Source organism: Condylostylus longicornis, unplaced genomic scaffold (assembly GCF_029603195.1).
Source record: "Condylostylus longicornis isolate FDR11 unplaced genomic scaffold, ASM2960319v2 ptg000106l, whole genome shotgun sequence".
NCBI classification, from domain to species: Eukaryota; Metazoa; Arthropoda; class Insecta; order Diptera; family Dolichopodidae; genus Condylostylus; species Condylostylus longicornis.
The window spans coordinates 437,758-453,655 of NW_026578074.1; the positions used below are offsets into that span (position 1 = coordinate 437,758).

Sequence of the window (15,898 nt, forward strand, 5' to 3'; positions counted from 1 at the left end):
AATAAAATAGTACATATTAATCGAGTTAGAAACTTTTTCTTTTAAAAATTTCGATTCTCTCGGAAGCAATAAAAATTAAATTATCATTTATATAATTTTTTGACTTTTTTTATTTTCTACCGTGACTACTGTGAAGTGTGGCATAAAGAATGTTCCAAAGTTAAAAAAAACAACACGTTTTGCTAATGTGCTATAAAAATTTGCGTTAATTAAAGTCTTATTTGAAAAAATACTGTTGAAATGAAACAATTTTGTATCCCATTATGGGAACGAAAGCTAACAATAACAATATATTGCTGCATTACGTAAATATTCATCATAATGTCAATTGGTGAACGAGGCTAAAATTAATGCTATTTTGACATTACTTAAACGTTACTATTCGACATTCGTTGTTTTTACTTAAAGTTGTTAATATCTGATCTACGGAACAATCACATTATTGCAAAACGAAGATAGAATTTCAAGGAACATATACGAAACTAAATTACAGAATATTTCTGCTTGTTCTCTTAGGCAAATTTAAAGAGCACTTTTAAATTACTCTATAAAAAAACATTAGATGATATTATATGTATATACAAGGCTTAATTTGAGCGTGGACTCTAAAGCTGAAAACAATGACGAGTTTGGAAAAAGGTACAACGGAACAAGAAAATGAAGAAGAGATTTGTGTTCAGAATAAAAAAGGGACATTAGCACAGAATTCAGATAATAATATAAATGGCAATGATAGCTTAGGAGCTAACACAATCATGGTATCTGAAAGATCTGCCAGCAGAGATGATAACAAAAAGCCAGAAAGCAAATTAATTACAGAGGAAAACGGTACGGGAGGACTTTGCAGCAATTTAGAAACACAAAACAAACAAGAATGTTCTCTTGAAGTCAAAAAAGATATCAAAGATGATAACACAAACAAAAGCTTAGGTCATGAAATAAATGAATCAGTAAACACTGCCAGCGAATTTTTAGGGAAAAAAAAAGACACGGACAAAGATATTTCAGAGCATAAAGCTTATGAACAAAATTTTGAAAAAGACGAACAATTTTCAAATGACGATTACGCTGAACATATTTCTTACCAGGAGGATGGATCGGCGATATTTGTTGATCCCAAAACAAAGATAAAATATAAATTTTCCGATAGTACTAACAGTTGGGAACAAATTGAAGATGATACAATTAAAACAAATCCATACGAAAATGAACACTATCGATGGTGTTTCGAAACGAACCAATGGATACCTAAAACTCAAACAAATGTGCAGTATTCATTTGTTGATGGCTTTCACACGTACAAAGACGAAGATGGTACCGTATTTTTTTATGACGAGAGTAAAAAAGCATGGTTTCCAAAAATTGATGACGATTTCATGGCTATTTATCAACTTAATTATGGCTTTGATAAAGATGGTAATCAAAATCGGAAAGTTGTTGACGAAGATGGATTTAAGATTCCAATATCAATCAAGGAAAATATAGCTGAAAAAAGTCAAAATAAGGTAAGTAAGTTATTATAGTATCATTTAAAATATAAAAAATAAATTCTTATGATTAGAAACAAGATAAAGAATCGAAAACTACAGAAAAAGTGGAACAAAATAAGAAGCGCAAAGCACCAGAACCACCAAAGTGGTTTGATATTACCCCAGAACAAAATACGAAAGTGTATGTTTCAAATCTTCCTCTAGATATAACTGAACAGGAATTCATTGATGTAATGAGTAAGTGCGGTTTGATAATGAAAGACCAAAATACACAAAAGTTTAAAATCAAACTATATGTTGATTCAAACGGAATTTTGAAAGGCGATGGCTTATGCGATTATATTAAGGTAGAATCAGTTGATTTAGCTTTGAAAATCCTTGATGGATACGATGTTCGCGGAAAGCAAATAAACGTTCAAAGAGCAAAGTTCGAAATGCGAGGCGAGTACAATCCGGCTTTAAAACCAAAAAAGAAAAAAAAAGATAAGCAAAAATTAGCGAAATTAAAAGAAAAACTTTTGGATTGGCGGCCAGATAAAATGCGCGGCGAAAGGTCTAAGCATGAGCGAGTTGTTGTACTGAAAAACCTTTTCGACCCACAAATTTTCAACGAAAACGTTGAATTAATTTTAGAGTACCAAAACGACCTCAGGGAGGAGTGTAAAAAATGCGGTAACGTTAGAAAAGTAATTATATATGATCGCCACCCAGATGGTATAGCGTCCATATCTATGTCGTGTCCTGAAGAAGCGGATTTAGTTGTTCAATTAATGAATAGAAGATTTTATGGAAAACGAAGGTTAGTTGCCGAAATATGGGATGGCAAAACAAGATATAAAATTGATGAAACAACAAATGAAAAGCAAGACAGGTTATCAAATTGGGATAAATTTTTAGATGGTGAAAACAACGAAAAGTCAAGTGAAATTAAAAATGTAAAAACGGATGAAATAGTGTTAAAAGATATAAAAAATAGCGAAATTCCGGAGACTTTTTCTGAATCTGCAGAAGATGTTGTTACCAAAACTGTGAGCAATATTGAGCCTCAGGTTATTTAAACTTAATTTTTGTATTAATATTACAGGTAAAAAATACGTTATACTTAAATTTAAGTAGAAATATTTTTAGCATATGTAAATATTAATTAAGTGCATATTTAAATGTAATATGTATAAGAAAATAAAGTTAGTTTATGGATATCAGATTTTATCCTGGAAATTTGACTAAGGTTGATTAATATTGTTTGTGGAATAAATTACAAGTTTCAAGTTTGAATGAAAAGCTTATTACATAATTCAAATTGATTTAATAACTTCAAATTAAGTCAAAATTTTTGAGTAAATTTTTGCGCTTATATTCTATAATTATTTTTTATCTTCCATTAATTTAAATATTTAAAAACATTTTTTGAACTAAATCTTATACACCCATTGTTAGAACATTTTGTATAAAGTCGGTGAGATGTAAATTTTTCATGCGTCTTGTATGTTTTGCCACAAGCACATTTATAATGTGAACCATGAATCAAAATATGATTTGCGTAAAATCTTCTGTTATTTGTTTTATAATCACAAATAGAACAGTAATATTTATAATATTTTTTTCCAATCAATTCAATATCAATTCCTTCAATTTCTTTAAGTAATTTGTTTGTAGGCCATTCCAAATGAAACTCATGTTTGTGTTCTAAATAAGCAATTAAACGATCAAATTCTTCAGAACATATATCACATGCAAATAATTTTATGTTATGATTTATTAACCAGCTTCTTTCATGTTTTTGATGTTCTTTACTTCTAAAATGTTTTGCGTACAAATTCATATCATATTTCGAATCACAAATTCTACAAACAAGAGAAACAAGTGATATTTCGAATGGTAATTCTAAAGGTTTTTCACTTGAAGCTATATTTTCCATCTCTTCAAAAAAGTCTTTTAAGGTACATTTATGGTGAGCTGCATGTCGGTGAACAACTAACTGATGTAAATTTTTGAACGTTGTGGGCTCGTCTCCATTATTACAGTAGTCACAAGCAAATATTTTTTCAATGTTAAAATTCTTCAGCCATTCTCTCTCTGCATTCAGATGAAATTGTCTTGTAAAATGTTTTCTAAAATGAATAAAATAAAGTATATTTTATCTATGAGTAAGAAAGTTTCTCGTAAGTTAAACATTATTTATGTATGTAAAAGTATACCCAATATTGTTTACAAAAATAAATTTTTTCTATAAACTTTCCAAAGCAGAATAAGCATAATCATACACCCGTATTTTTCGGTAGAAATATTCCCCAACTAAATTTTAACGACTGTATTAAAAGTAAAAGCTGCAAATAATTTTCTAACAGGTTGATAATTTTCTGTTTTAGTAAAATATATATAAAAAGTTAAAAAATTATTTAATAATTTTATCGCCCTATATAACTTATAGTGTCATCACATTTTCAGCGGAATATCTATGCAAATTTGCTGAGATTCCCTCGATGCTTAAAATGTTATATCGAACTTATCGTTTAAATGTTATTATTATTTTAATGCTTAATATTTAAGTCCGATACACTTAATTAATATTCAATATTAATTAAACAATTTTTTCAATATCTACTTTATAATAATTAATAAAGAGATTTTCATTTGGTTTTCCAGAATCTAATTTCCTAAATTTGTCGAAAGTTTAAACTTTTTAACGTTGTTCAAGCAGTGCTAAAAATATCCGCACAGTGGCAGGGAATCATTCAACCTTTGCATAATATGAACGAAAATTTTTTTATGTTTTGAAGTGTCAACCTAGACGTCAAAAATGCAAAAGTAATCTAATATTTTTAATTTATTTGACAATGTTATTTATGAAGTTTGTTTTCTTTTTTTCGTATGTAAAACAAAAACTCCTTCCAAGTATTTTATAAACATTGAAAAAGAAATGGATTTGTCAAATTTTTTGGTACGAAATTGTCCAAAAACAGCGATGTATATTCCAAATTTCATTACATTAGATGAAGAACAAAACATAATAGCAAATATAGAAAAAACACCAAAACCAAAATGGACACAACTATCTCATAGGCGTTTAATAAACTATGGTGGAGTGCCTCACGCAAATGGAATGATTGCAGAAGAAATACCGAAATGGCTAAATAACTTTGTAGAGAAAGTAAATAATCTAAATATTTTTGAAACTAAGAAAGCTAATCATGTTTTGATAAATGAATATAATCCTGGCGAAGGAATAATGCCCCATACAGATGGACCTTTATTTTATCCAATAATAAGTACGATTTCTTGTGGGTCATACACTATTTTGGAATTTGTAAGGCAAAACATAAAAAATCATTCACAAAAACCTAATTGTAATCTTGATGAACAAGAAGTGGAACCAGAAAATAAAAGTTTTAAACTACTTATTGAACCAAGAAGCTTATTAATTTTGAAGGATAATTTATATACAGATTATATGCATTCCATAGATGAAGTTAGTGATGACTTTATTAACGAATCAATAGTTAATTTAGAAAATTGTGAGCTTTCTTATAAATATGGAGATAGACTTTGCCGTAAAAAAAGGTTGTCTTTAACAATAAGACATGTTCCAAAAACATCGAAATTGAAATTGAATTTTTCGAAATAAATTTTAGGTTTTAAGCACAAATTCTTTGAAGCAATCGCTGTGTTAATTTAAAATGCATTTATATTTCATCATTAAAATATAAAGATGTAAAACTAAAACGCTTAATGGCTTGTATTTTCTATTGTAATTTTATAGTTGTAAATTTAGCAACTATATTATTGTATTAATGTGGCTTTGAAAAATATACTTAACTACTTCAAAATGTTATAAAGAAATATTTTCTCTAATCTTAAAATTATAAAATTTGTTTTACTTACGTGTAAACATCATTGCGAACGTAATTTCTTTTACAAATTTTGCACCAAAATTTAGTTTTTTCCATTGTTTTAACAAACTCATCTTCATCCTCATATTTCTGTTCAAGAAAACCTTTTACAAAATGCTTTGTTACATATTCTGGTAAGACACAATCATCTATAGCACCGCAGTCGCTTCTATTTAAATGAGTTATAATTTTGTTGTATGATGTAAAAGCTTGTCGGCAAACGCAAATATAAGGGTTCGATTTCGTGTGATATTGATTTTGATGATCATAGTAATTTAAATGATTTTTGAATATAACATTGCATTCATAACAATTCTTGTTGCCTTCCGGATTGCAGTTATTTTCATGTAAGCGTAATTTCCTATAATATTTATTAACTTTCCCACATTTATAACATACAAGCGATTTTTCTCCGTGAATTTGGTCATGTGCCTTAAGATGTGCATAGTCATCAAACGTTGCATTACATTCTTCGCAAGAATATTTTCCATTTGGTAGTTTGTTTGGTTTTATTTGTGGAATGAATTCCTCAAAAGGAATTTCGACTAAACCATCATCACTTGAAATATCAGAAAAATCTGGAAAATCGACTTCAATTAGGAAATTGCCGATTTGGTTATCTTCATCAATTTCCTCTTTAATTGAATTATCCAATTCAGTCTTACATGCTTCTTGGAAGGTATCCTGAAAGTTTATTATTTTAGAATTTATGTCGCAAATTAAAATTTGTATTTATACTGAAAATACTGCATCAGAAACATTTTTTTCCTCATTTTGAAATAAAGAATGAAGTAAATCTCCAATGCAATTGCAGTTACGATTTGTTGCAGCCAGCTCTCTAATCTTTTGTTCCAAATGTTCTTCATATAAATTGCACTGCACAGATGCCACACAATGGGTAGCTGTCTTTTTCTTTGGATCTCTATTATCTTCGTTAATTAATGGTAATGAATCTTTTCTTTGCATATTTGTTTCTTCAACATTCTGTAACTTTTCAAAAGAATCTTGGACAAAAACAAAGTTTTCTAAAATTTTAAAATAGTATTGAATATTAAGTACATATTCCAAAATTTCTATACATTTACCACCAAATTTATTATTTTTTTGTTTGTTTATACGTTCTTGAACATACTCTAACTTCTTTTCTATATCACGTTCACTATATTTACATTGCAAAGCGGATTTAAATCGGTCTATCATGTCGGCTTTTTTACTAAAGTTGTAAAAATCTTCATCATGTTCATCGTAGAAGCAGGTATTATCTTCAATAAAAGTTACAACATCAAACAATAACTTCACATCTTCTTTTATAGTTCTCTTAGCTTCCGTGTTCTTCAAAATAATAAATAATGCAAACTCTAATTGCATGTTATGTATTAATACACTTACCTTTTTTGGGATGTATTTAATATCGTTTTTTATATTATCTACGTTATTTCTTGTGTCACTTAAGAGAAACTTGCATTGGTTAAACAAATTCCATTTTTCACTGTCAGGCTTTTCGATTGAGTTATGAAATTTTTTCACAATGTCTTCTATCATAACCATCAGTTTCTTACCTAAAAAAATTAAGGATATATAAAAAATTAAAGATAATTTAAGATTACAATATTATATAAGTTTTCATAAATTTTCTGCTAACTTGACATAGGTGGCTCAAATGTTCTTCCAAAATCATATAATTCTTTTTCTTTCAACTCGATGTTTTCATATAAGTCTGAATCTTTTTTATAATAATAGGGTTTGCTTTGAATAAAATCTATGATTCTCAAAAACACATCTTCGTTCTCGATTTTATCTGCATGGAAAACATCTATTCCTTGATCAATGGTAATTTCTATATGTCCTAAATCTAAGCTCTCATGGTTTTGTTCTGCAGATTCTTCAATTGTACTGATGCTATCTATCATTAGATCTGTGTCAGTATCACTTATCGTGAAACTTTTTTTTGCGTCATGGTATACCTAAATTTTGTGTTAATAAAACAAAATTACAAAATATTGTCAAAGTTACATAGTACAGGCTATCTACCTGATTTTCTATAAGATAATTTTTTTGATTTGAATCAGTAATTTCTTCAAGATATTCTTCTCCATCTTTAAGAATTTCTATGCCTAGAAATATATTGCCACAAAGTCAAATTTAAATTACTTTTACTTTAAATATTTAGCTTACATTCGTATGTGTTTGTCTCTCTATCTTCATCGATTGTTTGATATTTGCGTTGCTTTTTTGACTTTGATTCATCTTCTTTAGTTGATTTTCTTTTCAAAGTTTTTCCGAGAAATGAATCTAAGTTTGCTATTGCTTTGGGATTTTTTCCAAATAAAGCTGAGTACATAAACTTTAAAGTTAAAGCAGTTTCTTTAAATTTTTCGGTGTCAGTTATATTATATTCACTAGATTGATCTGCTACTATTTGTTTAATTATTCTAACATCTTTACGAATCGCAGTTATTTTATCCAAAACTTCTTTACCTTGAAAAATATTCAAAAATACAATTTTAAAAATTTACAATGGTTTTCAGCAATATTACTAGTTCTCGGCGGATTCAAAGAACTCCCAAATTGAGAACATTCTTTCACAACAGTATAAATTTTATAGTCGTGATGATTTCGATTATACAGATATTCCCTTTCTTTGAGAAATTCAATAAAATTTTCAAAATCTTCATTATCCTAAAATGACAACAAAGAAATTGTAACATTTTATTAAAAGCAAAAACTTCAGAGCTAATTATGTTCGTTTCGCAAATAAGTCCCTGATTTATACAAACAATCAAAAATTTTTTTGCTTACCCATGTTGTCATTTTTCCAAAATAAAAATAATTTTATACTTTCTTTAACCCAAAGGCGTATTAAACAGACCTTATATTTTGTTCTTGAACAAATCTAAATAAAGTTTATAAAATACTTCAGTATGTCACGACTGACAATAAATACAGCCTTGTACACTCAGTGTGGCTGTCAATTTATTAATCAATAGCTATTTCACACGTTCTTATAGAAATCAGAAATGGCACTTTTTAGCATAAGAAATCTACAGCGAAGTTTTTTCGTGAAAAGATTTCGTTTTTTCTTCAAACATTAGCATTTAATATATATTTTGACGTTGTCAAAATATATTCAATGATAATTAATATATAATGAAATAATTATATATGTATATGTCTGTATTGTTTTTTGTTGAAATTACATCTAGTCTCGTGGCTTATTATCTTTTAACCATTGAATTATCTTACATCCGCTTTTTTTTTTATTTTATACACTAAGGTGTAGCAAACATTTTATATGGATTTTTCTGTAATTTTTTATTCAATAAAATCACGGTTCTGTGATTTCTGTGAAATAAACAAATAGAATAGCCCCCTTCACGAGGAAGAACCTATTTTTAAGCATTTTTTCTTAATCTTAATAACGATTTATAAAAACAAATTGTCGGGGCAAGATCCTTATAACAATAAATATATCACAATCATATACATATTTGTCAGATATAAAGGGTACTGATAATAAATTTGTTCATCAAGAATTTTGATAATATAACGTTATTAAACAACTTGCAAATTTCATTTAAACTGAAAACCATTCGCATTATGCGAACTATGCGTCAAAAAAAAAATATTTCGGCAGTTCGTATACAATAATAAAAAATATTTTATGTGAGACTAACACCTTGGACATTATAAAAATATTTCTATTAAAAACAAATTTTTCTGTCAACCATGTTTAAATATCTAGCAGATTTTACACCAATTCCTGTTCTTCCTATAGAAATTGACAATACATAATGCTTCCAAAAAAATTTTACAAAATGCTTTCAGAGTGTGAAAAAAATAATTTCAGCGTTACATAATTATCAGAACAGCACAATTATTTATTGTGCTTATATGGGAATATGTATGTATGTATGTACATTGAATTTAAATATTTAAAATTACATAAAATTATCTGTATTTACATATACGATTTTGCAATTAGAAGAATTATTGAACTTCAAATTCGATTTTGTAACAGTGATCTATTAATATCGGTAACACATGTAGGTACATATATAAATACATACATACATACATACATTTTGTTTACAATAGGTTTTTAAATGTTAGGCAACAGCCTGTATTACAACGAAATATAGAAAGTGTTAAGTTAGAATATAACAAATAAAAAGTAAAAAAGCAAAAAATGTATACAGGACAACAGGTTCTTAAAAGTTACATAAAAAATTTTCCACTTTATAGAACCTATGCGTATAAGACTATCAAACGACCAGATATAAATAAAACGCCAAAGAAAACCGCTTCACCAAAAAAGGAGACATTGGAAAAAGCAACTTCGTTAACTGGCCAATTACAAGCAAAGATATTAGCAACAGGTCCAATAACAGTTGCTGGTAAATATAATTTGAATTGGAAAATATGAACAAAATATGTACACAAAAGCAGAGTACATACACTTAAATTTTAGATTATATGAAAGAAGTTTTAACAAATCCAACCGGTGGGTATTATATGCAAAGAGATGTTTTTGGTGTACAAGGTGATTTCATCACTTCCCCTGAAATTTTACAAATATTTGGAGAAGTTAATTGTTATTTATTAAAACTAAAGCAAGATATGTATTCAGAAATTTTTGTTTTAGTTAATAACAATTTGGTGCATTAATGAATGGCAAAAAATTGGAACGCCATCACCCTTACAAATAATAGAACTAGGTCCTGGTAGAGGAACTTTAGCCCGTGATGTTATCAAAGTTTTGGGTCATTTCAAATTAAAGGCAGAAGTTTCTCTTCATTTGATTGAGCTAAGTCCATTTTTGAGTAACGTCCAGGCCCAGTCGATATGTTATCAACACGAAGAAGTGGATCAAACTAAAACTAATGATTTGTTTTATAGGAAAGGGGAAACTGCTACGGGAATTAAAGTATTTTGGTACAAAAAATTGGAAGATGTGCCCAAAAAATTTTCTATAGTTCTAGCAAATGAATTCTTCGATGCCTTACCAATTCATAAATTTCAAAAAGATGTTAATGTATGGAAAGAAATATTAATTGACCTAGATAACTCCAACCAAAATAAACTACGTTTTGTAATATCCAAATCACAAACGCCTCATTCAAAATTTTATCAACATATAAAAAATGATGAACGCGATTGTGTAGAATATTCATTTGAAGGTGCAAAAATAATTGAACTTTTAGCAACACGTTTAGAAAGTTATGGTGGAATAGCCTTAATAATAGATTACGGCCATTTTGGCGAAAAAACTGATACTTTTAGAGCTTTTAAGAATCACAAGTTACATAATCCTTTAGATGATCCCGGAACGGCTGATTTAACTGCTGATGTCGATTTCACTCACATTAAACATCACGCGGAGAAAGACGGCAAATTAATTACCTTCGGTCCAGTAGATCAAGGAATATTCATAAAGAGAATGGAAGGTGATACGCGATTAAATGTAAGTGTGAATTTACCAACTTGTATATTTCTTTTTTTGCCACTACACATAAAGAAGAATACAGTAAAAACTTTGTTTTTTAATGCGAATAGATTTTATTAGAACGCTGTTCACCAGAACAGAAGCAAGAAATAATAACTGGTTACGACATGTTAACAAATCCGGAAAAAATGGGTAGCCGTTTTAAGGTGTTTGCGATGTTTCCCGCTATTTTAAAAGATTATTTAGAAAAATTTAAAGTTTCTGGATTTCATTAAAAGTAATGAGTGTAAGTTTTTTTACAATTCTGTTATTTTCTTAATTTTGAACAATCTTGAAAATAGGTTTACATTTTTTTATTGTTATAAGATTCAAAATTACAAGTATAGCAAACATACTTTTATAAATTTTTACATAATTAAAACAGGTATGAATTTTTCCATAAGTAAAAAAAAAATGATAGAAATTTTTAGTAAGAATACATACTCGTATGTGAAAATAAACGATTATTTATGAGAAATTTCCAGCATCATAGTTATAATTCAAAAACAAAATCTCATTAATTAAATTTCCTCTTAAATTCAATTTTTTATCTTCAAATTCAATCTGTTTTTCAATAGACTTTAATGAAACTTTGTTGCATAAACAAGGCATCGAATTGTAAATATTGGCAACCTTTTTTAAATTTCCATAAGAATACCCATAACGATTCCACCATTCTAAAGGTGATTCATCCAAATCAGCACTGGCATTAAGTGAATATTTTTTTAAATCATTTTCAAAACTTTCGTTTGTAACAACATTAGTTTTAACTAGTAAATCCTTTTTTACAAAAAGTTGTTTTAAGCCTAAAAATATTTTTTTTTAAATAAATTTTATAACAGCACCATACTTAACATCATAATCACATTTCTTACCTTTTTTCTGGGAACTATTTAAATCATCTTGATTGACACTCTCATTAGTGTTTGTATCATTATTTTTATCTGCACATGAAACTATATTAAGTTCTTTGGCTTTATCCAAAAGATAGTGTTTTGCAGTGGGATAAGCATCTTCTCCGAGATATTGTCGAAATCTAGGATCCAAAAACGCTGTCACAGTAAACATTTCATTTGATAAAATACTGAAAAAAATTATAATTAAATTTTTATTAGAAAAAAAATACTCTGAATTGTTACTTGTTTGCCAATTCGACATATACGATTTCTTTAATTTCAGCTGCTATTTGTGTATCATCATCATTTGCACGAAAATGGTTGTCGACTAATTGCATTGCCAAAGGCTTTGAGACAGAATTAAGTGCATCGGGTTCTTCTGCCAAAGAATCTATAGTTATCTGAAATTAGAAAGGGATTTGCAATTAAAATTAACCTCATAATTTGTACTCACTTTTAAGGGCGATATAATATCAAGTATATTTTTAGCTTTAGGAAGTAATTCATTGTTGGGATCATCTGGCCAAACTACATTTTCAACAAAAAATTTTATTATATTATATTTAGCCCATGTCATATTTCGATTTTCGCAAGGAGTTTCTATTTCCTAAAAAAAACGCCAATTAAATAAAAAAAAATTATTTAAACAATTTTTCGATTTTACGTGATTAGTTAAAAAATCCTGCAATGTTTCCTTGATTTCGGCATAGACATTTTCTACACTTGGCAAACTGAGAACTTTATTTATTGCATTTTTCACAATACATTCAAAGCATGGCAAAATCGGAATTTCTAACGTTGTATTAATAAATTATTAATTTTATACAAAGAAAATAAATAACAAAATACATACTTTTTTTCGAAAAGAAAACTTCAATTGAATCAGTGCTGTAAGCAGCTATAATTCCAGCACAATTTTTCAAATTTATATGTTCAAAGAGTTCGTCAAAATTTGTGTAATTTGTTAATTTTAAAGTTTTAAACAGGACTTCCTTCAACGTTTCTTTTGTACCATTCAATGTTAAGTAATGAACGTAAAATGTTATAAAAACTGTGTTTTCGACACTTTCCCATATTTCATAGCTCAAAGAATACGGATTTTTATTTGTTATATATTTGAGTTCAAAAATTAAATCTTTTAATTTTGTTTCGTATAGAGATCGAATTTCGTTTTCAATATCATTTCTTGTGGGTATGCTAGATTTTGTTAAATTTTGAATTAACCTACGAAAACCTTCATTTTCTATGCTACACGGGGGCATCAGATCTGTGATAATCATATTTCTCAGTAATGTAATAATTCCTAATGGCTTTTCTTTTATATTTCTTCCTAATTCCAATATACATGTGGATTCCTCTATCAAATCGGAGGGCTGTAAGGAATGTCGGATTGGCTCAGTAATTTCCTTTTTCGGTATAACTGGAAAAGTATTGTCATGATCTGGAAATATGGGAGAATTATCGACATCCATTGAATTTTCCATCAATGGATCGAAAGTTCCTTCACTTTTATAATCTGGTAAATCATTGGCTCGGTATATTTTCATTTTTGGTTTTGATTGTTTTGATTTAGGAGATAAAGATGATGGTGAAGCTGGGTAAAGTTCAGAATCATTGTTTTCAAATGAATCGGTGCTTTTGGGATTATTTCTAGATAAGCCAAGATCCACTTTATGCACTCTTTCCAAATGCATCCTTAAATTTGTCGTATTTCTAAAACAAAAATATGGAGATGTAAAATAACAGCTACATACACACATTTATATGTACATATTTCAATAGGTTGTCTGTATTATGATTAAGGTTACCTGTTATTTCTGAACATAACGTAACAAATTGTGCAAATTAAAACATTTTTGGTAACAATATCGTTATTTTCATTGCCGGGAAAGCCAAAATAACCCCAAACTTCAGATTTCATGTTTTTTGGTGTCAAAACTTTGGTATAATTCATGGCACGCATCAGCTTGATGTTATCAGCTTTCGATGCTTTTCTTGAACGTCTTCTATTATCCAGTTCGTTCATCATATTTATTTCCAACTCGAATTGAGTTTTATTAACGGTAGAATTTAATTCCATAAAATGTTATTGAATCGACCAATTATTAATCGAAGAAAATCGATTACGTTACAGAAAAAAAAAATTGATTTGCTTGATAAATACTTTTCGGCGATAATTTCTGACTTGATTAATCGATGAGAGCTGTCAAAATAGGCGTCTGTAATAGACATTTTGAAATGGCGCCGCTTTTCGGTTTGACATTAATACATGCTAATTTATCACATGTTTAAAAAATCTGAACGCACCCCTAGCACGGCGTTTTAAATTTTTATACTCTATTAAGTCATTTAACTTTATAAAGAAATGCTCCAATAATATTATAAAATTATTTTCTGATGAAATAAAAAAATAAAACTTTTGAAATCTATTAATTTACATATAATCCGAGAATGATGAGAGTCATATATGTAAACCCAACAATTAATTTTATGTGACAGTTTGGAACAGCGATCAGCTGATTTTGGTCTTTGTTAAACATAATTTTCATAGTAAAGTTATTGTATTTTGAAGTTAAGCCTGTAATTAAATTTCAGTCTGGTAAATAAACCAACATGAAACTTTATTGTAGATTTAATTTAATATTTTGTCGCGTATACTCGTATAAGCAATATCTTACGTTATTTTTTTTTGGTTCGTCAGTTCAATATAAATTGAGAGAATTGTTTTTATAATTTTATTTGATAAAAACACTATATAATTGTAGTAGTTCAACTTATAAACTAATGAAAAAGTTTACTTTTCGCAATAAAATTAAATTTGATTCAACTTTTTGAGAGCGATGAAAAAAACTGCGTTAAAAATGCAGAAATTATTGAATTCATATAAATTAATGAATGTAGCTTTAAAATTAATGAGCCACGAGACACAGTCTTATAATAACTTGATAACTGTTATTCTATGACTTATATTCTGTTTCAAAGTTACATTATGACGTTAAAGTATATGCTAAAATTAATAATAAAACTTGTCAAAAAATTAAATAGATAGTTCTTGATGACATTGTCGAAAACTGCACTTTAATTTGTCGTAGTTATTTTAAAAATAGCCTAAAAATATGTCTTTAATTTTGAAAATCTGGTAACATTTAGTTACGTTTTGCTTTTAAAACTTTAAAAGTCAAATTTGAAATTCCATTGACAAATGTAAGACAATCAAATCAGATTAAAAGAAAACTGAAAAGGTTTCGGTTGCATTTTGTTTTGAGTTCGCGATAAAAGCAGTATTCAATAAAAGAAGTTGTCTTTTCTAATAAGGAATATATAAAAGATTATTGTTGTAAAAAATAAATAAATATTTATGCCTTTTGTTCTCTAATAATAAAATTTTAAACTTAAAGGCATAAAAAGTGTTTGTTAATTTTTATTTTTATATATATTTTTTTGAATAAAAAAACGAAAGATTTTTTTATATTATAAATAAAATTTTAAAGAGTGTTTTTTGAATGTCTAATCAAAAAAAATTTAATTATATGCCAATTGCAATGAATAAAGAAAATAGTGATAGTGGGCATTCATCCCGAACGTCTTCAATAGGAAATGATGCTACTAGAAATATACCAAATTCATATTCATCACAAGCCCTAATGAATAACATTGATTCAGATAGTGTAATAACAACCGGAACTAATCCTGTTAGGGGTAATACAACCACATTAACAAGTTCATCAAATTCAAAACAATGGTTTACAGTTGGAGTATTATGTTTTGTCAATTTAATTAACTATATGGATCGTTTTACAATAGCAGGTAAGATAAAATGATTAAGATTTAATATTGTACATCGTACAAGTAAAAATATTATTGTGAATATAAAAGTGCCTATATGTATGTATAGAGAAAAGAGAGGATTCCATCTATTATCATAAAAGTAAAATTTTCCTATATAGGTTGGAATAATCATCAAAATACAAGTGATCGCATTGTTACTTATATTTTCATAAATTTAATAATATACATATGTAATTTTATCGTAATTTTAACAATAGCTACACCTTAATTATTTTATCGTAATTTTTCAATCTAAGTAGGTACAAAATAACTTAATTATTTTTTTTTTCTAAAATGTTTTAAAAAAAAAAT

At 27.8% G+C, this 15,898-nt stretch overlaps 6 protein-coding genes across 13 annotated transcripts in view; 4 read left to right on the forward strand and 2 right to left on the reverse strand.

Moving 5' to 3' along the window:
• The first annotated feature begins 380 nt into the window (after nt 1-380).
• On the forward strand, nt 381-2,700 carry LOC129614189 (HIV Tat-specific factor 1). Its single transcript, XM_055528620.1, has 2 exons — nt 381-1,505; nt 1,562-2,700. The coding sequence occupies exons 1-2, from the start codon at nt 621-623 to the stop codon at nt 2,546-2,548; spliced, it is 1,872 nt and encodes a 623-aa protein (XP_055384595.1). The 5' UTR covers nt 381-620; the 3' UTR covers nt 2,549-2,700.
• Nucleotides 2,701-2,815: 115 nt separating this feature from the next.
• Nucleotides 2,816-8,315, reverse strand: LOC129614221 (zinc finger and BTB domain-containing protein 41-like). The gene is made up of 10 exons (XM_055528694.1): nt 8,180-8,315; nt 7,918-8,059; nt 7,556-7,858; nt 7,412-7,494; nt 7,023-7,344; nt 6,770-6,939; nt 6,466-6,712; nt 6,119-6,405; nt 5,373-6,064; nt 2,816-3,601 (listed from the first exon to the last, which is right to left on the reverse strand). Exons 1-10 carry the CDS (start codon nt 8,189-8,191, stop codon nt 2,872-2,874), a joined length of 2,988 nt encoding a protein of 995 aa, XP_055384669.1. The 5' UTR covers nt 8,192-8,315; the 3' UTR covers nt 2,816-2,871.
• On the forward strand, nt 3,695-5,293 carry LOC129614225 (alpha-ketoglutarate-dependent dioxygenase alkB homolog 6). The gene has a single exon (XM_055528702.1). It carries the CDS (start codon nt 4,411-4,413, stop codon nt 5,113-5,115), a length of 705 nt encoding a protein of 234 aa, XP_055384677.1. The 5' UTR covers nt 3,695-4,410; the 3' UTR covers nt 5,116-5,293.
• A 1,155-nt stretch (nt 8,316-9,470) lies between the features above and the next one.
• On the forward strand, nt 9,471-15,448 carry LOC129614224 (protein arginine methyltransferase NDUFAF7 homolog, mitochondrial). 4 transcript variants are annotated; one of them, XM_055528701.1, is made up of 5 exons: nt 9,471-9,774; nt 9,849-9,964; nt 10,023-10,841; nt 10,934-11,109; nt 15,311-15,448. In XM_055528701.1, exons 1-4 carry the CDS (start codon nt 9,567-9,569, stop codon nt 11,096-11,098), a joined length of 1,308 nt encoding a protein of 435 aa, XP_055384676.1. In that variant the 5' UTR covers nt 9,471-9,566; the 3' UTR covers nt 11,099-11,109; nt 15,311-15,448. The 4 variants fall into 4 exon arrangements, with proteins under 4 accessions (XP_055384676.1, XP_055384674.1, XP_055384675.1 ...); XM_055528699.1 differs by lacking the exon at nt 15,311-15,448 and adding an exon at nt 12,042-12,183; XM_055528700.1 differs by lacking the exon at nt 15,311-15,448 and adding an exon at nt 11,786-11,897.
• LOC129614223 (protein spinster) overlaps nt 11,091-15,898 on the forward strand; it is a 47,028-nt gene continuing 42,220 nt past the window's right edge. For 4 of the 5 annotated variants that reach the window (XR_008697367.1, XR_008697366.1, XR_008697368.1 and 1 more), the window contains exon 1: nt 15,001-15,565. Coding sequence is in view for 1 of the 5 variants with exons in the window: in XM_055528697.1 (XP_055384672.1) it covers nt 15,262-15,565 (304 nt within the window). In the remaining 4 variants the exon portion in view is untranslated. Of the gene's footprint in view, nt 11,110-15,000; nt 15,566-15,898 lie in introns of those variants that run through there. The other variant, XR_008697369.1, reaches the window with a different exon arrangement.
• Nucleotides 11,331-14,003, reverse strand: LOC129614222 (uncharacterized). Its single transcript, XM_055528695.1, has 7 exons — nt 13,567-14,003; nt 12,612-13,471; nt 12,423-12,550; nt 12,213-12,365; nt 12,002-12,159; nt 11,738-11,946; nt 11,331-11,668 (listed from the first exon to the last, which is right to left on the reverse strand). The coding sequence occupies exons 1-7, from the start codon at nt 13,836-13,838 to the stop codon at nt 11,331-11,333; spliced, it is 2,118 nt and encodes a 705-aa protein (XP_055384670.1). The 5' UTR covers nt 13,839-14,003.

What these genes read in the sequence shown, in the direction of transcription:
- LOC129614189 (XM_055528620.1), top strand. Translation starts at nt 621, where the DNA reads ATGACGAGTTTGGAAAAAGGTACAACGGAACAAGAAAATGAAGAAGAG. An exon ending in CTGAAAAAAGTCAAAATAAG is followed by an intron (nt 1,506 to 1,561) that starts GTAAGTAAGTTA and finishes TCTTATGATTAG; the next exon opens with AAACAAGATAAAGAATCGAA.
- LOC129614225 (XM_055528702.1), top strand. Translation starts at nt 4,411, where the DNA reads ATGGATTTGTCAAATTTTTTGGTACGAAATTGTCCAAAAACAGCGATG.
- LOC129614221 (XM_055528694.1), bottom strand. An exon ending in TTAAATACATCCCAAAAAAG is followed by an intron (nt 6,713 to 6,769) that starts GTAAGTGTATTA and finishes ATTATTTTGAAG; the next exon opens with AACACGGAAGCTAAGAGAAC. An exon ending in AAAAAATAATAAATTTGGTG is followed by an intron (nt 6,406 to 6,465) that starts GTAAATGTATAG and finishes TTAAAATTTTAG; the next exon opens with AAAACTTTGTTTTTGTCCAA.
- LOC129614224 (XM_055528701.1), top strand. Translation starts at nt 9,567, where the DNA reads ATGTATACAGGACAACAGGTTCTTAAAAGTTACATAAAAAATTTTCCA. An exon ending in AGGTCCAATAACAGTTGCTG is followed by an intron (nt 9,775 to 9,848) that starts GTAAATATAATT and finishes CTTAAATTTTAG; the next exon opens with ATTATATGAAAGAAGTTTTA. An exon ending in TTTTACAAATATTTGGAGAA is followed by an intron (nt 9,965 to 10,022) that starts GTTAATTGTTAT and finishes TTTTTGTTTTAG; the next exon opens with TTAATAACAATTTGGTGCAT.
- LOC129614222 (XM_055528695.1), bottom strand. Translation starts at nt 13,838, where the DNA reads ATGGAATTAAATTCTACCGTTAATAAAACTCAATTCGAGTTGGAAATA. An exon ending in AGTTTTCTTTTCGAAAAAAA is followed by an intron (nt 12,551 to 12,611) that starts GTATGTATTTTG and finishes ATACAACGTTAG; the next exon opens with AAATTCCGATTTTGCCATGC. An exon ending in AAATAGTTCCCAGAAAAAAG is followed by an intron (nt 11,669 to 11,737) that starts GTAAGAAATGTG and finishes AAATATTTTTAG; the next exon opens with GCTTAAAACAACTTTTTGTA.